The 24,622-nt window shown below is 52.8% G+C and overlaps 1 protein-coding gene across 1 annotated transcript in view; it reads left to right on the top strand.

The window, feature by feature from the left end:
- Positions 1 to 24,622, top strand: part of LOC147697095 (transmembrane protein 131-like) — a 427,844-nt gene that overhangs the window by 163,622 nt on the left and 239,600 nt on the right. Inside the window, exons 7-8 of the mRNA XM_086934173.1 lie at positions 11,329 to 11,453; positions 11,541 to 11,699. Coding sequence (XP_086790299.1) covers positions 11,329 to 11,453; positions 11,541 to 11,699 — 284 coding nt within the window. The remainder of the gene's footprint in view (positions 1 to 11,328; positions 11,454 to 11,540; positions 11,700 to 24,622) is intronic.

Genomic DNA, 24,622 nt, shown 5'->3' with positions numbered 1-24,622 from the left:
CCGGGTCCAGCGCCGTCTCCGGCGTCGGTGGGTAAGCAATTCACCTTTGACCGGCTCCGTCATTTCTGCCTGTTTATCAGGACACAGATGATGGGGAGGACTGGGAGGGGTCTGAGGACCCTCTGGCACAACAGTGCCAGTTAAGTCAGGACTGGACAGATGAGCTGGGGGTGGGGCCAGTGGTCTTGACACTTCGCCTGGCACTGGCTTCATCTCTCCTCCCTCCGTGTGCTACTTATGGTGTGGTGTTGCGCTAGGCAGCCAAGGTCTTGGCTCTTGAGCTCCCTGCTGCGGCTGTGAGGACTAATCTCCTCACCTAGGTGCTTCAGCCGCCAGTAAGCTCTTCGGAGCCTCTGCTGCCGTTTAATGAGGCCGTAACGGACGTTCTGCTGGGCACTTGATCCAAGGCTTCCACAGTGCCCCCTGTGGATCGGAACGTGGCCTGACGCCAGCGTGAGGCTCCGGGCGACCCCTGCTTTCTGTCCGTACATCCCACCGAGAGTCTGGTGATCAAGGCCTCTACGTCCCAGATCGCATTCCCGACTGCTCCTCCAGATCGGGAATCCAAAAGGTTTGACCAGTTTGGAAAGAAACTGTTCTCCTCACTTAGTCTGGGGCTGCGGTCTATCAACACCGCTTGCCTTTTGAGTCATTACACCCACTCCTTGTGGGATACGGTTGCGGACGTGCTGCCCCAGTGTCCGAAGTTGGCCCAGGCACGGCTCGCCCAAGCTCTTGCTGAGGAGCTGGATGCAGCATGTTATTCCATCAGATGTTGACTTGATACCACAGACTCGCTGGGCAGAGCGATTGCAACAATCTCCACGAGAGGCCTGGTCAGTCCACAATCTCCACGAGAGGCTTGGTCAGTCCACATGCTCGCCCGCAACTTCTGCTTCAAAGCCTTCCTAGTCCGAGCTTTCAGGCCCATTCAACGCCAGTGGGGGGCAGGGTTCGTCATCACCTCCTTCACTGGCGTACCATTACTTTGGACAGGTGGGTGCTGCAAATCGTCCGAAGGGGCTACTCCCTCCCCTTCGAGGCGACCCCTCCGGCCATGCCACCGCATGTCGGGGGATCACTTGCAACTTCTACAGGAGGAAGTTACGGCCCTCTTGGCCAAGGGGGCAATCGAGCGCGTTCCTGGGCCAGAAGTAGGACGTGGTTGCTACACTCACTACTTTCTGGTTCCCAAGATGGGCAAATGAGGCCTACGCCCTATCTTGGACCTCCGGAGCGTCAACGGCTTCCTCCGGAAGGAGAAGTTAAAGATGCTGACTTTAGCTCAGGTCCTGGCTGCCCTAGACCCTGGAGACTGGTTGGTGGCGTTGGACTTGCAGTACGTATATTTCCACATCCCCGCCCTGCCGGCCCACCGGCACTACCTACAGTTCACGGTAGGCTACGAGCACTTTGTTTACCGTGCTCCCCTTCGGCCTCACCAGTGCACCTCGGGTGTTCACAAAAGTGATGGCGGTGGTCGCAGCTCATCTGCGTGGATTATGGGTTCCGGTCTTCACCTATCTCGATGACTGGTTGTTGAAGGCGGGCTCGCCCCAGACAGTTGTCTCCCACCTTCAGACTATTACCGATCTCCTGCACTCGCTGGGGTTCTCCATCAACGTGCCAAAGTCACACCTGTGCACATCTCAGAAGCTCCTTTTTTTCGGAGCGGTTCTGGGCTCCGCGCAGTTTCGGGTTTATCCCCCCGCGCAGCGGGTTCGGGATATTCAGGCTCTGATTCCGATCTTTCAGCTTTTATCCCGAGTTTCGGTCAGGTTGATGCTGCGGCTCCTGGGGCTGTTGACCTCCTGCATCCTGCTAGTACATCACGCCAGGTGGCGGATGCGGGCTCTGCAGTGGGACCTGAAGTTCCAGTGGGCACAGCATCAGGGCAACCTGTCCGAGCACGTCCTGATCTCGGAGGGCACTGCAAGACAGTTGCAGTGGTGGGTCACGGACCGCGATTGGGTCAGAGACAGATCCCTCTCCCTTCCCCAACCGGAGCACATAGTGGTGACAGAGGCGTCCCTCCGGGGATGGGGGGGGCCACATGGGAGAGGCGGAGATCAGAGGCCTCTGGTCTCCGGCGGAGTCCCGGCTCCATATCAACCTTCTGGAGCTGCGGGCGAGCCGACTTGCACTGAAGGCATTCCTTCCCTCTGTCCGGGTAAGTGTAGTGCAGGTGTTCACAGACAACACCACTGCCATGTGGTATTGCAACAAACAGGGCGGGGTGGGCTCCTGGACCCTATGTCAGGAGGCTCTGCGTCTCTGGACATGGCTGGAGCATCAAGGCATTACCTTGGTGGTTCACCACCTGGCAGGTTCTCTGAACGCTAGGGCGGATGAACTCAGCTGCCGGAACTTGATGGATCACGAATGGCATCTGAACTCAGACGTGGCGAAAGGTCTCTTTCAGCAGTGGGGAGAGCCTTGGTTAGATCTATTCGCCACCGAAGAGGGCGCGCAATGTCAACAGTTCTGCGCGTTGGAATTTCCAAGGCAGCACTCGCTTGGAGACGCTTTTCATCTCGAGTGGAACTGCTGTCTGTTGTACGTCTTTCCGCCTATACCACTTCTGCCCAGAGTGCTGAAGAAGATCCAATGAGACCGGGTTCAAGTCATCCTTGTGGCTCAGGACTGGGCACAATTATACTGGTATCCCTAGCTACTCAGCATGTCAGTCGATTCCCCGATTCGTCTGCCTCTTCAGGAGAACCTTCTGTCGCAGCAGCAGGGGACGGTCCTTCACCCGAACTTGTCCACTCTCCACCTACATGCGTGGAGATTGAGTGGCACCGATTGAGGCCATTTGACTTGCCTCCTGAAGTCTGTGATGTGTTTCTGGCAGCCAGGCGACCCGCCACAAATACGGTATACGCCTACAGGTGCAACCAATTTGTGGCATGGTGCATAGCAAAGGCTGTGGATCCCCTTTCCGCCCCCCTTTCAGAGGTTCTCCTCTTCCTTCTTCCTCTTTACCCAGCAGGGCTCTGCTCTGGGCACTATCAAAGGCCATCTCTCAGCCATTTCAGCCTTCTTGAGGTTTCCTGATCAGCCTTCCCTTTTCAAGTCTCCTGTTGTTAATAGATTCTTGAAAGGCATTACACACATGTTCCCTCCTGTTCCATTCGTGATGCCTCAGTGGGACTTGAACCTAGTGCTAACTTATCTGATGTGTGCTCCCTTTGAGCCACTTCATAATTGTCCTCTTCGTCTTCTGACTCTTAAAACTGCTTTCCTGGTTGCCATCAGAAGAGTGAGTGAGCTCCAGGCTCTGTCTTCTAAGCCTCCTTTTCTCTCTGTCCATCCGGACAACGTTGTTCTGAGGACATTTTCCTTCTTTCCTGCCCAAGGTGGTTACAGCCTTTCACATCGGCCAGTTGATCACCTTGCCCACCTTCTTTCCGCCTCCGCATCCCTCGAAAGAGGAAGAGAGGCTGCAATGTCTGGACCCAAAACGTGTGCCCTCTTTTTATCTAGACCGCACACGCCAGTTCTGGGTGGACGACCAGCTCTTTGTTGAGAAGGGACGGGCGGTGCACAAGCGAACCATCTCCCGGTGGGTCGTTTTGTGCATCAAGGTCTGTTATTCCTTGACGAAAAAGAGCCTCCTGTGGGGCTGTGCGCCCATTCCACTCGGGCCACAGCGGCTACTACTGCCCTGGGTCAGGGATTCCCCTTGCAGGACATCTGTCAGGCAGCTACGTGGGCCTCGCTGCACACGTTTGCTAAGCACTACTGCCTGGACAGCGAAGTCCGGAGAGATGGCTTTTTCGGCCGTTCCGTTCTCCAGGACTTCCTGGTGTTATCTTGGTTCGCAGACCCACCACTGGGATTGTTATTGCTAGGGTATCTATTCTAGGTAAGGAATCTAACACTAACGTGTTTCTTTCAGATGCACAAGTTACTTACCTTCGGTAACTGTATATCTGTAAGAAACATTAGTTAGTGTTAGATTCCTTACCTCCACACCCATCCTCCCCGTTCTGCACACCGATATCTAGGGTTAAGGTCATCCCTTTCAGGGCCCTAGTTTCATGGCACCAGTGTCGGTTTCTTGCATGGCTCTGCGTTCTTGGCGCGGAAAGCTATGTACAGACTGACGTCAGCGCGCGAGGACGGCGTCTAAGTACTCCGTCATCTCGGCGATCATGACACCGACGACAGACGCGTAACCGCAGACAACGCCTACCGACGAAAACTTTCCGAATCCAGTCTGTCCCTTGGGGATATTCTCAAGTTCGTTCTGCGCCCTGTGTGTATACTTATCTTTCTATAGGTATATCTGTGTATATGGGTAGATATGTAGATGTGAAAGTCTCAGTGTTGGGTGGACTTACTTCAAAAGGGTGTACGTCTGTTAATGTAACTGCACCTCTCTTTGTGTCCCAGTAGGACCTTAACTTGGTCTTTGAATATGCATGTCTTTATCCTACCTCCTCTGTGGCATCTCCATTACATAGTCCAAGAGGGTTACCTTCTCTCTAGGAGTGTTCTCTCCTAACAAGATGGGTCTATACCAGTAGTTGCTGCTGTTCTTCTTGCCATGCTTTTGTGAAGCATGGATTGGTGTTTTCTCCTTCATGGATGTGGTTTGAGATTGTTTTCCCTGTGTTTCTCATGGCAGGTTTAGCTCACATACAATAAATAGCTCTAACTCAGTGGCATTGCTGTTGTCCTAGGTCTTTCCGCCCTGTTAAGCCGTGGTTCAGATACCATCTAGGGAGCTACATAATATTATATTTCTATGGAGTGTTCTCTCCAACACTTCTTTATTCCTTCAGTGGGTTACGTTTGAACCCTTGCGGACTTCAGCTCCATTTGGTCTTTACCACGGTCCTTCTGGTGGAGCGTCTCCCTTTCCTCACCTATATTCCTAAAACAGCCTGGTCACTTTATCTTATTACAGACCTGGTAGTCCTATTCAGGGATCTTTCGTGGAATCAGTTCGCAAACCCTCCTCCGGGGATGGTAATGCTTGGATATCTAATTCAAAGCAAAGGAATTTGTGGCTCGATATCTCAACAGATGAGTAAGCTGCTTACTTTTGGTAATGCCTTATCTGGTAGAAACGGGATCTAGTGTAGCAGACCTATTACACCATAGGTCTCTCACCCTTGGCACAGATATGGGGGCTGAACTATATTCAGCTGGGAATTTTTTCAAAAACTGTTTGTCAATTAGTTTTGCTCCACATTTTTTTAAAACAAAGTTCACTTGATTCTTTTCTTCTTCATATGTTTTTATTCACATATTTTGAACCATCTTCTAACACTTTTGTATAGTTCAAATGCATTTCGGTGCCCCAAGCACCTTCATCAGGGAAAATCATAGAATGAATGCTGCATTATGTATGAAGTTCTGCGCTTCAAAGAAAAGAATCAAGTGAACTTTTTTTTAAAAAAATGTGGAGCAAAACTAATTGACAAACAGTTTTTGAAAAAATTCCCAGCTGAATATAGTTCAGCCCCCATATCTGTGCCAAGGGTGAGAGACCTATGGTGTAATAGGTCTGCTACACTAGAATTATTCGTTCACACTCCTGGAGGGGAGTGTTACCCTTGAGCACGAAAAAAGATTTCGACAGAACACGAGGCGGTGCACAACCCAAAACTTTGAGAGACGGGATCTAGCCGCAGATTCCTTACTGACCCTGCCACCCTCCCCACTCTGCCAACGGGTTTCTCCTTTTATCTATAAGCTCCCTTTCTGGGTATTCTATGCCTATGCTTAGGATTTCATCATCATTTTGACACAAAGATGACTCTTTTTGGGCACACTGTTTCCAAAGGCAGTTTCTATATGTGGCTCCTCGTTTTTGGAGCAGAAAATAATTATGGAAGAAACTGGCATCAAGGGAGGGCTTATATCGATGTCACATCTGGAGACCGCCGTTGCTACGGAGTCGCTCAACACCCTCTACCAATGTGCAGAGGTACTTCTGTAAAATAATTTTCACTCCAGTATGCCAATTCCTAATTAATTAATCTGAGGCTAGATCCTGTTACTACCAGATAAGGCGTTACTGAAGGTTAGTAACATATCCAACAGGTGTAAGGTCTTCCAAATTCCCATCGTTTTGTTTAGCTGTGCCCTGGCCAACTAGAAAATTTTGTTGCACCATGATAAATAAAGGTATTGCATTGTATTGTTTTGGAATTTGTATTGCACTTTCCAGTCCCCTTTCAGAGCACTTTCTGGGTGGGTGAGGAAGTAACTACTGAGTTTGATTCATTTATGTGGTGGTTCATACCCCTGATGAGGACATGGCCCTCTCTGATTTGAGTCTGGTTTCTTGGTCCCCTTCAGAGCTCATGATTGAAAGGCTGGTATTTGCAGTCCTAGTAGTAAACTTTAGCATATTAAGACATATATGGCCATATAAATAATACATAATAAAATACTGCACCATAATGCATTCATTGTTAGTTCGGCATATTGAAGAAACTAACGTCTTCTGTGCTTTTTGGAATGTAATAAACATATCTCACGGGTACAAATCTCCCAAGATATTGCAGCCCCTCCCTCATGCCAGTGAGTCACCACTGTCACCTCAGATATTTGTTTAAAGAGCTGCCGGGCCCATCTATTAAGTTACTGTCAAATGGAGGTCTCTGAATTAGGCATAGCACAATTTGTTATCACACTTTCCTCATCTGTCTGAATATGTAAGGAAAGTCCCTGGGGATGCAGCTACTCTTCATTAGCAAAGCCTGGAGCGAGGCTTTACCATACATGCCTTTAAAAATAATCTTTTCCCACGTGTCCTCTTCAGCCACCCAGCGTGCCACATGTTGTATATGCTCTGCATAATACATTTCTAGGTCTGGGGGCCCCAATCGTCCGTCCCTCCCTCCATGGGATTTCACTAAGGCCAGGGTCACTCTGCTACCTTCCTGGCCCAAACCAATCTAATCAGACTTTCAAACTGTTTGAATGTGGCTACTGACAGCAGGCACTGTGAGTTCTTTATTAGACAGATACAGTAGTTAAATACCACCATCTTCGCATTAGACACAATGGCCCATCACTGATCAAGGTAACGATATCCAGAACTCAGTCGAGTTGTGTAAACCTTGAATTACTCATTATCATATCTGATTGAGATTTCTAGCCGCAGATTCCTTACCTTAGAACTAACCCCAGGCACCAGACTGGATCTGGAAATTTTTCCACAGCAGTATGTGTGCGTTGGTAGGGGCGACGATCGCCTTCATAATGAAGTAGTCCACTGGATGTGACGTCTTAGAGTCCATATAAGCCCTCCCCTGATGCGCTGCCGCCTGTTTCTTCCTTTCCGCGCTGCCACGCGGATCTGGTCATTTTTGGCCTCTCACAATGTTTGTCGATGACGTTGTGTGTTTTTTTTCTGGATATCTTAGAGGTTCTAGGGGTCTACAATATTGAGCCTTCATCCTATTTGCATGTGGTGTTTAGGTGCCCCCCGACTCCAAACGGTTCAGCTTGTGTCTTCAGCTTTGGTTGTCAGTGCTGCAGGAGCGCAACATGACAATGGTAGCAGCACGGAGGTCGAGGACTCCTTGTCAATCACAGTCATCTTCTTTCTACGATGACCGATCAAGGGCCAGTTCCTGAAGTTCCTAGTCCTCGCTGTCGCCTGGCAAGTCATGCCATTGGCCTCCAGTGCCGCAGCCTTTACCAACTTTACCGCGTACACGTTGTGTCCCTGACTTGCCTCCTATTCCTTCGATATCATATTCTAAGCGGGTGTCTGTTTCATGCCATCCAGTTTTTTCCGGCGCTCAGGCGACTGTGTATCAGATGAGGGACTACTATATCTCTCGTCATGCAATTTTTGGCTGTCACCCTCCCTCTGGCACACTTCTCGGCCCGAGGAGGTCATGAGGCCTCGACTGACTCCACGCCGGCGGGCCTTTCTGTGTTAGTGGGGCCCTCCGTATCAGTGCTAGACTTTCTTTCGGCTCCAGTGCACAACCCATTTGAGTTCCCATCTGTGACGCCTAAATTGGATCAATCGGCACTGACTCTGGTATCAACAACACAGATCGCCTCTGCCTTGTCTCTTCTCTCCGACGCCAAGGTGTTGTCTTCCCGGCGTCGGTAAAGGCGCCGGTGGATCAGTCCCCGTTGGGCACAAGGTATTTTGATGATGTGCATGCTCACATAGATGAGCCTCCTTCCGATTGTCATTGGGTTTCAGACCGTGGTGACGCTAGTGCCCTTGACTCTTCCCCATCCTAAGGCCTGTTTTCTTCTCTTTGCCTGGCTCCGGAGGCTAGCTCTGCTTTCGCTCAGCTTTTGCTGAGCGTTGATGTAGTTCAGGGGCTGCAGCTTCTTTCTGTGGAAGTGACCATTGATCAGCTGAAGGCTTGAGGCAGGTCAAGGGTTATTGGATCTCTTGTCAGGATCACCAGGGAGACCTCGTTGTGGGGTTCGCCCACTCGGGCTGTGGACGGCACGAGTAGAGTAGTGCGGATTTGCGGTTTCAGGCCAGGGCCAGAGGTTGTTGTTGAACCAATCTGGTGTTCACGGGAGACAGTCTTTGTGGTTGAAGGCATGTAGGTCCTCCAGGGTTTTCGAGGTTGTTGGCTGCAGGACACACTGGGATTTTGCCGGAGCATGTTTGAGGTGGAGACAGGCGGGTAGGGCTGGGGCCCGGGGCCAAGTCAGTGGGTGTTTTCCTCTTGTTAGCTTCAGCACTGCTGTTAAGTCCTTCTTCTTTTCTTGTAGTAGGTTCTTGTCTGAGGAAGCAAGGTTCAGGGGTGCCCCTAAATACTAGATTTAGAGGGGTTCTATGTAGGTAAAAGAATGGGAAAAATGGGTCCCTTTCCTGGCGTGGGTACTCCTTGTATCATGCCACCCTCCAGAGAGAGGGTGGCATATGCATTTCCCTGGTTGGCTGTGTCCCCCCATTTGCAAGGTGGCGGGGACTGGGAGTTGCGCTTCACCTCGCCTCCCCCACCTGAGGGGTGGAGTTGGCAGAGGTGGGCACACCTCTCTTCCTCACTTGTTTTTCCTGCCTGTTCTTCCACCCAAAGTGGGGGTGTGACCAGTGGCTGAAAGCAGCAAGTGGCCTGGTGAATGTCACAAAGGCGGTAAGCCTTTGAAGCTTCCCCTTCATGGACCCTGCGCATCCTGGGGGAGGAGGCTCAGCACCTTGTCCCAGGATGTGCATTGTTTCAGGCTCCTGAGAGCAGCACGCTCTCAACCCAGGGGTCCAGAAACATGTCTGTTGGTGGCAGCTGAAAGCAACCACTCATTTTCAGGGGGCATCTTTAAGATGCCCTCTGTGTGAATTTTTCATTAAATCCCACACTTGCATCAGTGTGGGTTTAATGTGCTGAGAATTCTGATACCAAACTTCTCGGTTTTTAGGGCCACCTTTATGGTGCTGTGGAGTTTAATGACCAACTCCCAGCACCATATACTCTTAATGGCAGCACTACACTTAACATTGTCTAAGAATGGACTTAGACACTGTAGGGGTACAGGGCTCATGCACCTGTACCCTCACCACTGATATAGTGCACCCAGCTAGAGGGGTAACTAATCTATGCCAGGGCAGTGGGTTGTAGGCATGGCACACCGGGATGTGTGCCATGTTGACTCTTCACTTTGTTCTGCACCAAAAAACTCAGCCTGCAAAGGCAGTGTGTTTGTGTGTAAAGGTGCAGGACCTCTAAGGGTGGCACAATAAGTGCTGCAGCCCTTAGAGGTCTTATCTGGTAACAGTGCCTTGGGTAGCTGTGGTACCATTTACCAGGGGCTGACCTGTGGCCAGAGATGCCAATTAGTTTTGGGGAAAGAACACAGGCCCTGGGAACCTGATTGGCAGGGACCCAGGGCACATCAAGTCAAAAGTGCATCAGTAGTCTGGCAAAAAGTGTGTGTGTGTGGGGAGGGGGGGGATACTGCAACAGAAACCCAGCTTCTCACAGGCCAGAATTGCTCCGATGCAGCACGCACATCACAATAAACCTGAAGGAGCTTCACTAGCTCCCCGTTCACAAATGGCATATTTCAAACACCTCTCTCGCACTTTCAAGGCACTACATAGCACTGGCCCAGCATTCCTCGACAATCTCATCTGCTTTCACAAACCTTCCAGACACGTCCGCTTGACCAGATTCCTACTTGCACAAGTCCTACGCCTACAGAAAACCAGCTCCAACGGTCAAGCCTTCGCCGACCTTGCTCCTAAAACGTGGAATGAACTTTTGCTACACACAAGAGCTTCCTCGCTTGTTGAATTCCACAAGAAGCTGAAGACCTGGGTTTTCAAGTAGTCCCACTAGGCCCAAGATGTGTCTAGACTCAAACCTGCCGAGCACCAGTATACTCTCATGGCTGATAGTGCACCCTACAAATAAGTATAACATAATAGTGGTTTCAAACAATGTATTGAACATTTAAGAAAACTGTTGATTTTCCACGTGTCCTCTTTTAACTTCGATTATAAGAAACTTAATTCTTCAGTATTTCTGATGCTAGCCTGAAACATTCAGTGTAGTTTTAATGTCCTACCTTGCAATCATACTTGCTTAACAGTTATTAACCTAGACATTTTGTATAAATAGTAAAAAAAAACATTTCTTTTATTTCTGACATCCTTGCTTTGCTGAGGGGTGTTGGACCATTGTCTGCATTTTATTTGCAGAACTTCTTTCAGTATTGGAGTGTATTTTGTAGCATTTTGCTGATGTTTCATTCATGCAGATCCAAGAATGCTTTTGTAAAGTGCAGCTTGCAACTAAATCATCTATTGGCATATGTGTGACCAAGGATGCCCTTGATTAAAATCACCGGGGAGAGAAGCCTTTCTAATAATGCATTACATTTGTACATTGACATATGTTTGTCTTAGATGTGGCAGGTGGATGCTAAGTGTTTTTTGTAGGATGGAGTGATTTGGTAAACCTAGTGGATAAATGTAACCTAAGTGCCATAATGGGAAAATACTGGGTGTCTCATTACATTTCTGGCAGCCTGCCCTGCAATTTTGTGGTCGTTCGTTACATGGGTGATTATTAAATGAAAAGTCAAGGGAGATTTGTGACAGGGGTGGGGCTAGTAAGCAGACAATCAAGTAAACAACTGTTGAGAACACTGCCACCCGTTCTTCTTTTGCTCATGAAGCTGTGGTAAAAAAGATATAATACGAAACAAGATTTATTGTGCATTTAACAAATATGTATTCTTTCATTGGCTACTAATCCTGTGACGACTCCTGCGTCGTATTTTATAGTAGAGTACATTGGAACTCTAAATGTTTTGCTAATACTGCTTATTTGTATGACAAAAATAGATGTTGTACATGTGTAATTCTCATTTTTATTTTAGTTCCTTGGAATTACCTTACACCACCCCTTTAGAAATCAAACACCGGAAGAACTTTTCCTCGAAGGTTTCAGTTCAGCAAGCAGTAATGAATGGACCCAAACCAAGAAATCTACAAAAATCACGAGGTATGTTTTTTGCATAATGGTGGACCACAACAGGTCTATGTTGTGAAATCATAAAATCTTTAATTGATCTTGCACGTTTGTTTTCAGGTTTGAACAATAGAGTAATGGACACCAGGCCATCAGCACTTATGAAATTCTTCCCTGGTGGGTCTGGCCAGGAGCAGGGCAACACGAGTAGTTCTGAAGGAGAGAAAGATTCCCCCCTGCCAGAGTGGGATTCTGTGCCAGTTTCAAAAGAGAGTAGTTGTAAGTACAAAAGCTGTTTGACTGAGTCTTATGCTTAGTTTTCTTGCTAGCTTGGTTACTTTGTGTGTATTCTTTTGCGTTTGTCCATACTGGGGCATCTAATAGAGACATATAGTCGCAGATTCCTTACCTCAGAAAATATAAAGCGTCAGGCTGGATTCGGGAACCTTTGCTCGAGCAACACACTTGCGCACCAGTAAGTGGCGTTGGTCAGTCCCACATGATGTTGTCTGAAAGTGATGTCCGCGTCACCTATATAGGTGCCACCTCGGTGCGCTGACTTCAGTTCTTTCATCTCAACGCCAGCTAGCCCAGATCAGTGAAGAGAGCTACCCTCTGTCACTTTTTGACAGGCTTTTTTTTGATGTTTTTTCAACGATTTTTGGTTTGCAGGTTTTCCCTTGATATCAAAAAAGACCTCTGGATTCAAACCATGCGGCACCTGCCATTGCGCCGTTATGGCTCCACACTTAATTTGTCTCTGGTGATTGGAACACAACCATGACTGGATGTCGTGCTCCTACTGCCAGGCCATGGTACCAAAAGCTTTGAGGGATCGGTCCCTAAAGCTGCTTGCGAGCTGGCTTTCTTCTCCATGTTGCTTTCCCAAGATATCTCGTTCCCGGTCGAGAGGAAGGTCAGAGCTCTGCTCCGGGAGTCTTAAGACCCCCCACTCAGTCATCGAGTCGGTTAGGTAAGAGGCATAAGAAGCACAAGAAGTTGAAGCATGTTTCCTCTCGGCTCCACGCTTTCCTGCATTTCCAGAAGCCTGAGCGACCCCCTCCCAACTTAAGGAATGCTGTGACGCCATGTGCCTCATATTTGGGTGACCTAAACCTCTTGGCGCTCCTTTGAGCCTCGGAGGCTTATTAGGGGCTCCATTGGTCCTCGTGCTGGCAGCTCCAGTGCCGGTCATACCCCTGCGACCTTCCCCGGGGCCGGTCCCCGCACCGGGATGCCAGTCCCATCATTATCCCTGACGACCCAAAGCCAGATTGGCTCCTTTTGACGCATATTCCGGCATAGACAGCTGCATCAGAACCTAGGTCGGTTCTCAGCCTTATTCGGAGGGGCTAGGAATGGAGGAGGATTGGCACGTGTTGCTGGACCCTTTACAAGACCAGTCTAAGCACGAATGGACTGGTATGAAAAATTGAGTGAGGCCAGTAGACCAGATACCTTCCCGGATTCTGGCCTGCTCTCTCTCCCTACCGTGCCTACGGAGGAGGGAGCTTCATACACAATGGTGATGAGAAGGGAAGCTGGGGTCCTGAACCTTCAGCTCCCTATGGTGGATGCCAAGACTAGCATCTTGACAGACGTCCTCCTTCCGGGTGTGACCTCCTCGGAATCCCTCCTGCCTTTCAACAGGGCCTTAACTGATTTACGTCTGGGCAGCTGGTCCAAGCAGCTGGTCCAAGCCCAGCACAGGGGCTCCTGTGAATAGGATCATTGCCCGCCGCTTTTGCCCTGCACTGGATAACCTGACATTCCCCACCATTCGCCCTACCCCCGAGAGCTTGGTGGTAAAAGCTTCTACCTCACAAGGCACGTTCCCTTCTGCTTCCCCAGACAGAGAATCTAAGAGGCTGAATAGTTGAGACAAGAAGATTTTTTCTTTAACCCGTCAGTGAACACTGCATGCCTCTTGGACATTTTCACCCTCACAGGTTCTGGAGGAGACCCAGGCCTTTCTATCCCAAGTGGTATTTGACGGGCGAGGTGCACACAAGTTCAACGTTCATTATGGGCTTGACACCACTGACTTGCTGGGCAGAGCAGCGTCGTCAGCGGTGGCTTTTCGACGCCATGGCTGGCTGAGGACATCTGGCTTTTCTGGGGATGTCAAGGCTTCCCCTATGGACATGCCCTTTGATGGCGCACGTCTCTTAGGAGACTAGGTAGACATGGCCCTGGAACGCAGGCTACGGCCAAGTCCTTGGGCCTCTCAGTGACCACCTGTTTCCTTTTCCTCCCTTTTTTGGCCACGGAAGAGGCTTTCAGCCACTTAAACTACATACCAACCACAAGACAGCGCAAGATCAGCCACCTGTGCCCACATATGGGCGCTGCTCAGTTCGACCCAGTGCATCAGGCGGCCAGAAGTCCACTCCCCCGATTTGTTTGGTAGTGAAAGCTTTTCTTCCTTCCACCAAGGTAAAGAACGTTCCAGTGTTCATGGATAACTTCACTACCATGTGGTATTGCTACAAATAGGGTAGGGTCATGGACCCCTTGTCAAGAGACCCTGCATCTCTGGACATGGGTGCAACAGTAGGGCTTATCCCTGGTGTTTCAATACCTGGCAGGTTCCCTGATCGCCAAAGAGGACAAATTCAGCCGTCGATGTCTAGCAGAATCTCAATTTCGAGGTGGCGCAAGGTCTCTTTCAGAAGTGGGGAGAGTCTTGGTTAGATCTGTGTGCCTCTGCGAGAATGCACAATGTCTACCTTTTTGTGCCCTAGTGTTTCCAAGGCGGCACTCAATCAGCAACGCTTTACATCTCGAGTGGAGCTCAGGACTCTAGTATGCCTTTCCGCCAATATCATTCCTGTCCAGAGTGCTCAAGATTAAGAGCGACCGGGCCCAAGTCTTTCTTGTGGCTCCGATCCTTTTATCGAGCTGCCCATTTGAGAGGATCTTTTGTGGCATCAACAGGGGAGGGTCTTCCACCCGAACCGGTCTACCCAATGCCTTCTTTCGTGGAGATTGATAGGCGGCAGTTGATAGCATTCAAACTTCCTCTGGCAAATTTGCAATGTCATTTTGGCGATCAAGCGGCCCTCCACCAAGAATGTGTATGCCTGCTGGTGGAACAAATTTGTAAAATATTTATTAGAAAGGTCTATTGATCCTCTTTTTGATTCCCTCTATCAGGTCTTACTCTTTATTCTGACCCTTGCCCAGCAGGGCTCTGCTCTGGACACTCACGAAGTGTACCTTTCGGCCCTGTGTGCCTATATGAGACTGTCAGACCAACCCTCTTTATTTAAATCCCCTATTGTAAATAGATTTCTCAAGGGGCTTGTACACATGTTTCGACCTACCCCTTTCATCACATCTCAGTGGGACCTTCATTTGGTTCTCACCAGCCTATTGTGCGCTCCGTTCGAACCCTTGCACAACTGCCCCATCTGGCTGCTTACCAACTAAACAGACTAATATGAAATAGACACGTTAGTGATAGATTCCTTAGCTTCGAATATCCCCAGGCATCAGACTGGATCCGGAAAGTTTTGCTAGCAGTACCCCTGCCCGTCAGGTGGCCTTCTGCGGCTCCGCTCCGTTCGCTGGTGTAAGCGCTGAGGTGACGTCACGGAGACTACTTAGGCGCCACCCATGCGCGCTGACGTCAGTTCTTTCTTTTTCCGCGCCAGCAAGAGCAGATCCGGATAGAGCACGTACCTTAGTCACTTTTTGACTACTCTTTTGAGACTTTTGTCTCCCCTTTTTATGTCTCGCACCTGTGATACAGGGCGAAAGCCCTGTCGCAGCGAGACCTATTTCTGCCGGCTCTGCTTACAAGGAGCCAAAAGGGGGACAGGAGATGGGCACGCGCACGCTTTAGGCCGGACTGGGGCACGCGCAGGCTCCAGGCCGGACTGGGAATGTGTGCGCGCGCGCCGTGGGCATCTCCTGTCCCCCTTGACAGTCAAATCTGAAAGAGACACGTTAGTGATAGATTCCTTACCTTAGAATATCCCCAGGCGTCAGACTGGATCCGGAAACTTTTGCGTAGCAATACCCCTGCGCGCTGGTAGGCGTCGTCTGCGGCTCCGCGTCCGTCGTCGGCGTCGTGAGCGCCGGGATGACGTCGTCGGAGTACTTAGACGGCGCCCATGCGCGCTGACGTCAGTTCTTCTTTTTTCCGCGCCAGCTAGCGCAGATCCGGAAGAAGCTCTACCCCCAGTCACTTTTTGACTGAAAAGTTTGTGATCTCTTTTAGTCGACTGTCTCGACTATCGGTGCCAGGGATGCCCGGGTTCAAGCCTTGTTCGAAGTGCGGCCGACTCATGTCGGTCACGGACCCCCATCGCCGGTGCCTGAAGTGCTTAGGCCTCGACCACGACGATCGAACCTGCGTCGACTGCCGGGCCCTGACGTCGAATGCTAGGCGGGAGCGGTCCCGCAAGCGTCTCGAGCTGAGGCACTCGGCCCCGCGCCGCTCCAGGTCCCGGTCCCACGGGAGGTCGAGGGACAGGTCGCGAGGTCGGAGTCATCGACGTTCCGGAAGTGGACACCGATCGTCTGGTTCCAAGTCCTCAGGTAAGAGGCATGAGAGGTCGGAACGACACCATCGGTCCTCCGACCCGCCCCGACGCTCGCTCGATGCGGCCGGGGACTCGGGCGACACCGCCCACGCGGCTCCGCGGGAGTCTCAAGCGTCGCCGCCTGCCCCACACCTTCGGGTCCCTGGGCACGGCGCGTCGCAGGAGGAGGTCGAGAGGTACCTCATGGCCATGAGGGCCCTCCCTCCTCAGTCGGTTCCCGTGGCGCCTTCGGGCCGATCGGCTCCGTCTGGAGGTCCTTCCGGGTCGGGCGCTTCGGCCCCGACGACGTCGGGTGCTTCGGGCCCGGCGCCGCTGGCGACTTCGGTCGACCTTACGACCTCGCCGGCGCCGTCCCTCCAGGTGTCGTCCCCGGCAGCCGATGTGGTTGCCGACCCCAATGTTTCCTACGGTCCTACTCAGGAGTCGGAGGGGCGCCGCTGGGTGCCGATTCCGTCGGCCTTTGGAGACTTCTATCTCCACGAGGAGGCCCTGGCTGTTAATCCTGGTCTCCAGGTGCCAGGTGACGAGGAGCAATGGGAGGGGTCCGAGGACCCTCTGGCACGTGATTGCCAGTCGCATCAGGACTGGACATATGAGCTTGGGGAGGCCAGTGGTATTGACACCTCGCCAGACACTGGATTTACGTCGCCCCCGACTGTGGCTTCGGAGGCGGGTTCTGCTTACAGCGTAGTGTTGACGAAGGCAGCTAAGGCCTTAAACCTTCAGCTCCCCGTCGCGGCCGTGAGGACTAATCTCCTCACTGAGGTCCTCAAACAGCAGTCCGGCTCCGCGGAGCCCCTCCTGCCGTTCAATGAGGCCTTGTGTGACGTTCTGCTGGGCACTTGGTCCAAGCCCGCCACAGGCCCCCCTGTGGACAGGAACGTGGCCAGACGCTACCGCCCGGCACCGGGCGACCCATGCTTTTTGTCCACCCATCCCACCCCCGAGAGCCTGGTCATCCAGGCCTCTAACTCCCAAACCGCATTCCCGTCGGCCCCGCCCGACAGGGAATCCAAGAGATATGAGCAGTTCGGGAAGAAGGTCTTCTCGTCTGTGAGCCTAGGGCTACGGTCTGTGAACACCAACTGTCTCTTGGGCCGCTACACCCACACTCTGTGGGACACGGTTGCGGAGGTGCTGCCACAATGCCCTGAGGAGGTCAGGGCTAAACTCAGCCAAACCCTTGCGGACGGCCGAGATGCGGCACGCTTCTCTATCCGGTGTGGGCTGGATACCACGGACTCACTGGGCAGGGCAATGGCAACGACGATGGCGGTTCGACGCCACGCCTGGTTGAGGTCCGCCAACTTCTCGGCCGATGTCCAGGCCACCCTCCTGGACATGCCGTTTGATGGCCGTCGCCTCTTCGGCGACAAGGCAGACCATGCGCTGGAACGTTTCAAGGACTCCAGGGCCACGGCTAAGTCCTTGGGCCTTACGGCCCCACGCCAGCAATTGGGTGCCTTTCGCTCCTTTCGTGGCCACGGAAGGGGCGCCCCACCACGGACCGTCAGCCACGCGCCGCAGAATGTTCAGCAACGCGGTGGCGGCCGTGGGAACTGCCGTGGCGGTGGTCGGGGCCAGCGGCGAGGCCAGTCCACACCTCCCTCAGCAGCCCCCGCCTCAAAACCTTCCTAGTCCGAGTTTTCAGGCCCATGTGACGCCTGTGGGAGGCAGGGTTCGCCATCACCTCTCCCACTGGCATACAGTCACTTCGGACAGGTGGGTGCTGCAAATTGTCCGAAGGGGTTTCTCCCTCCCCTTCGAGTCTTCCCCTCCATCCATGCCACCTCAATACCACAGTGTGTCGGGGGATCACTTGCAACTTCTGCAAGAGGAGGTTTCGGCCCTCTTGGCCAAGAGGGCCATCGAGCGCGTTCCTGGGCCAGAAGTAGGACGTGGTTGTTACTCCCACTACTTTCTGGTACCCAAGAAGGGCAAAGGGGGCCTACGCCCTATCTTGGATCTGCGGAACGTCAACGGCTTCCTCCGGACGGAGAAGTTCAAGATGCTCACTTTGGCTCAGGTCCTGGCTGCCCTGGACCCGGGAGACTGGATGGTAGCGTTGGACTTGCAGGACGCCTATTTCCACATCCCCGCCCTGCCGGCCCACCGGCGTTACCTACGGTTCATGGTAGGCCAAGAGCATTTTCAGTTTACCGTGCTCCCCTTCGGCCTTGCCAGCGCCCCACGGGTGTTCACGAAGGTGATGGCGGTGGTCGCAGCCCATCTGCGCAGGCAGGGGATATCAGTCTTCCCCTACCTCGACGACTGGTTGTTGAAGGCGGGCTCGCCCCAGTCAGTCGTCAGCCACCTCCAGACTACGGCCGACCTCCTGCACTTGCTGGGGTTCTCCATCAATGTGCCGAAGTCACACCTGTGTCCCTCTCAAAAGCTCCTCTTCATCGGAGCGGTTCTCGACTCGGCGCAGTTTTGGGTTTACCCTCCCGAACAGCGGGTTCAGGATATTCAGGCTCTGATTCCTGTCTTCAGGCCGTTATCCCGGGTCTCGGTCAGGTTGACGCTGCGGCTTCTGGGGCTGATGGCCTCCTGCATCCTTCTGGTGCGTCACGCCAGGTGGCGGATGCGGGCTCTGCAGTGGGACCTGAAGTTTCAGTGGGCCCAGCATCAGGGCAACCTGTCCGATCATGTCCTGATCTCAGAGGGCACTGCGAAGCAACTGCAGTGGTGGCTCACGGACCGCGACTGGGTCAGTGGCAGACCCCTCTCCCTACCCCAGCCGGAGCACGTAGTTGTGACGGACGCGTCCCTCCAGGGCTGGGGAGGCCACATGGGAGAGGCGGAGATCAGAGGCCTCTGGTCTCCGGCGGAGTCCCGGCTCCACATCAACCTTCTGGAGCTGCGGGCGATTCGTCTAGCACTGAAGGCATTCCTCCCCTCTGTCAAGGGGAACGTAGTGCAAGTGTTCACCGACAACACCACCGCCATGTGGTACTGCAACAAACAGGGCGGCGTGGGGTCGTGGACCCTCTGCCAGGAGGCTCTGCGCCTCTGGCAGTGGCTGGAACATCAGGGCATGACCCTGGTGGTTCAACACCTGGCAGGCTCTCTGAATGCCAGGGCGGACGAACTCAGCCGCCGGTGCATGATGGATCACGAATGGCGTCTGAACTCGGACGTGGCGCAAGGTCTCTTTCGACAGTGGGGAGAGCCTTGGTTAGATCTATTCGCCACAGAAGAGAACGCGCAATGTCAGCAGTTCTGCGCGTTGGAATTTCCAAGGCGGCACTCGCTCGGAGACGCTTTTCGTCGCGAGTGGAGCTGCGGTCTGTTGTACGCCTTTCCGCCTATACCACTTCTGCCCAGAGTGCTGAAGAAGATCAGGCGCGACCGGGCCCAGGTCGTCCTTGTGGCTCCGGACTGGGCACGAAGATACTGGTATCCCGAGCTACTCAGCATGTCAGTCGATCCCCCGATTCGTCTGCCTCTTCGGGAGGACCGTCTGTCGCAGCAGCAGGGGACGGTCCTGCACCCGAACCTGTCCAGTCTCCACCTACAAGCTTGGAGATTGAGCGGCGGCAGTTGAGGCCATTTGACTTGCCTCCCGAAGTCTGTGATATCATTCTGGCAGCCAGGCGTCCCTCCACAAAGTCGGTATACGCCTGCCGGTGGAACAGATTTGTGGCATGGTGCACAGCAAAGGCTGTGGATCCTCTCTCTGCACCCCTTTCGGAAGTGCTGCTTTTTCTTCTTTCCCTTGCCCAGCAGGGCTCTGCTCTGGGCACTCTTAAAGGTTACCTTTCTGCTCTATCAGCCTTCTTGAGGCTACCAGATCAGCCTTCTTTATTCAAGTCCCCTATTGTGAGTAGATTTCTGAAGGGCATCACGCACATGTTCCCTCCTGTTCCCTTCGTGATGCCCCAGTGGGACTTGAATCTGGTTCTCACCTATCTGATGTGTGCTCCCTTTGAGCCGCTTCACAACTGCCCTCTTCGTCTCCTTACTCTAAAGACGGCCTTCCTGGTTGCCATCACCTCTGCCAGGAGGGTGAGTGAGCTCCAGGCTCTTTCTTCTTCTCCACCTTTCCTGTCTGTTCATCCTGATAAGGTGGTGTTACGTACACGACCTTCCTTTCTGCCCAAGGTTGTCACGGCCTTCCACATCAGGCAGTCCATCACTTTGCCCACCTTCTTTCCGCCTCCGCACCCCTCGAAAGAGGAGGAGAGGCTCCACCGTCTGGATCCAAAACGTGCGCTCTCCTACTACCTAGATCGCACACGCCAATTCCGGGTGGATGACCAACTCTTCGTTGGTTACGTGGGCGCGAAGAAGGGAAAGGCTGTGCACAAGAGGACCATCTCTAGGTGGATCATCTTGTGTATTCAAGCATGTTACTCCATGGCGAGGAAGGAGCCCCCGGCTGGATTGCGGGCTCACTCCACTCGGGCCACGGCAACGACAACTGCCCTGGGCCGCGGTGTCCCTCTGCAGGACATCTGTCAGGCAGCCACGTGGGCCTCGCTGCACACGTTCGCAAGACACTACTGCCTGGACAGTCAAGTCCGGAGGGATGGCTTCTTTGGCCGTTCCGTCCTCCAGGACTTTCTGGTGTGATATTGGTTCGCAGACCCACCACCGGGGTTGGTATTGCTGGGGTATCTATTCTAAGGTAAGGAATCTATCACTAACGTGTCTCTTTCAGATGCACAAGTTACTACTTGTGTAACGATATATCTGTAAGAGACATTAGTTAGTGATAGATTCCTTACCGACCCACCCATCCTCCCCGTTCTGCGGACCGATATCTAGGGTTAAGGTCATCCCCTTTCAGGGCCCTAGTTTCATGGCACCAGTGTTAGTTCTATCATGGCTCTGCGTATCTGGCGCGGAAAACCTGTGTTATCAGAACTGACGTCAGCGCGCATGGGCGCCGTCTAAGTACTCCGACGACGTCATCCCGGCGCTCACGACGCCGACGACGGACGCGGAGCCGCAGACGACGCCTACCAGCGCGCAGGGGTATTGCTACGCAAAAGTTTCCGGATCCAGTCTGACGGCTTGGGATATTCTAAGGTAAGGAATCTATCACTAACTAATGTCTCTTACAGATATATCGTTACACAAGTAGTAACTTGTGCGTCACTTTCACTTTCCATGGCCAAGACGTGTCAGTGCACTGGCACGCCCCACTCACCAGGCTGCTGGGCAATGCAACGCCAAAACACCTCGCTCTCCACTTCATCCGGGCCCCCTCCTGGGACCCGGGACTTCTCTGGATTTCCCCTGATACCAAGGAGCTCTCCTTTCTTCACTGGAGCCCCGCATCAACGAGCAACACCGGCCTCTTCCGGCTGCGTCACAGGCCCCACCCATGTCACGGGCAAGGATGCCTGACTTCCTGCTTTCGCCCCCGCCCTCAATGGTGATTTTGTGCTTGCCTCTCTCTCCTGTGCCTGCTCCACCTTTGCTCCCTCTCCATCGCCCCCCGCACTGTGCTTCTGCCATCGCCCCCCCTCACTGTGCTTCTGACCTGCCCAGGTTAATTCGTTATACAAAATGTAAGTCAAACACTGATCATTTTAACATTTCCTTATTTTGTAAAATTTCTCTCGTTTTTCTCTCACACAAAAACATACACACACACACAAGCAGGCAAACAGACAAACATAAGCAGACAAAAGCCCTTTTAACCACCTTACCTCCCATGGCTTGCCTCATTGTGCCATCACTGGGCTGCCTCCGCTCCTTGCAACACAGCATGAGGGCGAACACCCGGATATCATGCAAATGAGCCCACGCGGAATAGTTCAGCGGGGGCTCAGCTCAGGGCCATAAAAGTGCGTTGGCTGTCAAAGAGACAGGCTACCACCACTAGAGGCCATTGCGCCTACCCTTCAAAAGTACTGGTACTCAGAGAGATAAAAAATAAGAAGTGTCGGTACTCAGTACCTGTGAGTAGCGGCCCATTGAAAGCACTGGATCAGAGTGTACATCACAGTTCTGCCTGTAGGAGTGCAGGTGTTGGCAGTCTGTCAGGGGTGAGGGAATGTTCTGGTACAGTCAGGGTTTACCTTGTACCTGTTATGGGGACGAGAGGGCACTTTCTGTAGCAGTGCAGTGCAGCGCTCTGGGGCTCTGAAATACAGATCCTTGGAGAGAAAGGCATAGTGTGGTGATTCCTTTCTGTGGATGTGCCCATCTGTGCCCAGGGGCTTGCGGATGCATAACTCTGGAGTGGGAGGCACTGTGCCCAAGTCATTTTTGTGGTGTTGTGGCACCATGCTTGCCTTATTAGGCGATGGGTCTTTTCGGAGACAGAGGCCACAGAGGTTGTCGCGGATAGCACATGACGGGGATAAGAGGCCACATGGTCCTGCTGTCTGGTAATAACCTGATTACCACCGGCCACCATGGATTAAACTGAGCCGAGGTCCGAAGTAAGTCATCAGAGACAAAAAAACTGTTCTTTGTCCGAGGCATCAATTGCCATTTTTTAACTAAATAAACATTTCGGATGGCTTTGCTGCTGTACGTTTGTGAGATCTTTCTGTCCTATAAATAAATTAGGAGAACTGCACCAATGACGTCATAAGCAGAGATCTTATCATTATGTCATATGCAGGTGCAGTGTACCTATGATGACAATGAGGGAGGGGCAGTCCCAATGAAGACATAAGATGGGGGACCATACCAATGTTGTTGTGATAGACTGTACCAGCGATGTTACAAAAGGTGAGCTCTGCCAATAAAGGCAACAGTTTTTCTCCGACTATGCACATAGAACAAGCATTTGCAATGCAATAGGTCTCGCAGTTACGAGAGTTTCAGCTATTGGCATTGTAAATAACAATGCCTTTTATTTATGTTTTTAAAACAAAAAAAACCAAAGGCATTGTTATTTGCAATGTCAATAGCTCAAACTTGCGTGAATGTGAGACCTATTGCATTGCAAATGCTTGTTTATCCTGGTGCACGTAGGGATGCCTGACTTTAAATCCTGTGGGGCCTGCCATCGCAATATGTCTGTGGCGCACCACCATGATGTTTGCCTCTACTGCCTGGAGACCGATCACAACTCCCGGGACTGACGGGCTATGGCCCGAAGGCCTTGAGGGAGTGGCCCTCGTCCCAATGCCGCTCCGAGTCTAGGGACCATTCCCGGGAACGCTCGCGGGGCCGCAGTCATTGCTCCTCGGGCTCCAAGTCTAAGCCCTCGGATTCCGGTAAGTGACGACATAAAAAGAAGTTGAAGAAGCGTGTTTGCTTTCCGACGTCCCATCGCCTGTCCTCAGATGCGGACGATGGGGACATGGGTTCTGCCCCTGTGGCTCCTTCAGAGCCTGGGAGTCATGCGGTCTACCCACCTTTCCTGGGTCCGGCGGCTACTCCCGAACAGGTGCAAGAGTTTGTCACCATGGACCACCTTTTTAGGCCTCGGACTCCTGCCGGTGCGCTTTCGGGCCCCGCGGTCATGTGTCCAGATCCTGTTGGCTCGCCGGCGGATCCAGCCTTGGCGCCACAGGATCCTTTGCCATTGGCTCCGGCCCCAGCGTCACACTGTTCGGCGCTCCGGCACCCCAGCCCCGCCCTCTGCTCCGCCGTCGCAATGGATGCCATTCGTTCCACCCTTGCCCCGGTTCCAGGGCCATTTAATTCCTGCCTGGGGTCCGCATTGGGAGACGGCGCCCTGCCGGCGCCGTTTCCGACACCATTCGTCCCTCCTCCGGCTCCGGCCCCGCCACCGCGGCCGGCTCCTCCGACAACGGAGGTAGAGGATGATTGGGAGGTGTCCGAGGATCCTCTTGCCCGTCGGCGTGACTCTGAGCAGGATTGGGTGGACGATCTGGAGGACGCAGGCAACCTCAATGTCTCTAATGACCCGGGTTGCCTCTCCTCCGCCCACAATGGAGGAGGGTGCTTCCTACACGATGGTGCTCCGTCGGGCTGCTGAGGTCCTCAACCTGGACCTTCCTACGATGGCCCTCAAAACTAACCTCCTCACAGAGGTGCTCCAGAAGGAGTCTACCTCGTCGGAGCCGCTGCTACCCTTCAATGACGCCCTTACTGACGTCTTGTTGGGTACTTGGTCGCGGTCGGACACAGGGGCCCCTGTAGATAAGAATGTTGCCAGGCGTCCCCGCCCGGCGACCCTGCCTTCCTCACCACCCGCCCGACGCCTGAGAGTCTAGTTATCCAAGCCTCGACGTCGCAGAGTGCTTTTCCCACGGCTCCGTCGGATAAGGACTCTAAGAAGCTGGAACAGTTCGGTAAGCGGTTGTTCTCTTCGGCCAGCTTGGGGCTACGGTCAGTGAACACAGTCTGCCTATTAGGCAGCTATTACCATGCGGTGTGAGATACCGTGGCTCAGTTCTTGCCTTAGTGTCCTGAGGATGTTCAGGTTGTTCTTTCCCAAGCGGTTGCTGAGGGTAAGGATGCAGCTAAGTTCGCCATTCGGTGTGGATTGGACACCGCTGACTCATTGGGCAGGGCTATTTCTATGACTGTGGTGCTGCGTCACCATACCTGGTTGCGTTCTACTGGGTTCCCGCCCGATGTCCAGAGTTCGTTCATGGACATGCCCTTTGATGACACTCGCCTGTTTGGCGATAAGGCACTGGAGCACTTTAGGACTCGCGGGCCACGGCCAAGTCCTTGGGTCTGGCTACAAAGAGCCCGGCCACTCCTGGTTTT

Source organism: Lissotriton vulgaris, chromosome 8, assembly GCF_964263255.1.
Source record: "Lissotriton vulgaris chromosome 8, aLisVul1.2, whole genome shotgun sequence".
Taxonomy (NCBI): domain Eukaryota; kingdom Metazoa; phylum Chordata; class Amphibia; order Caudata; family Salamandridae; genus Lissotriton; species Lissotriton vulgaris.
The sequence above is the reverse complement of the archived record's forward strand: the minus strand, read 5'-3'. Positions and strand labels throughout refer to the sequence as shown.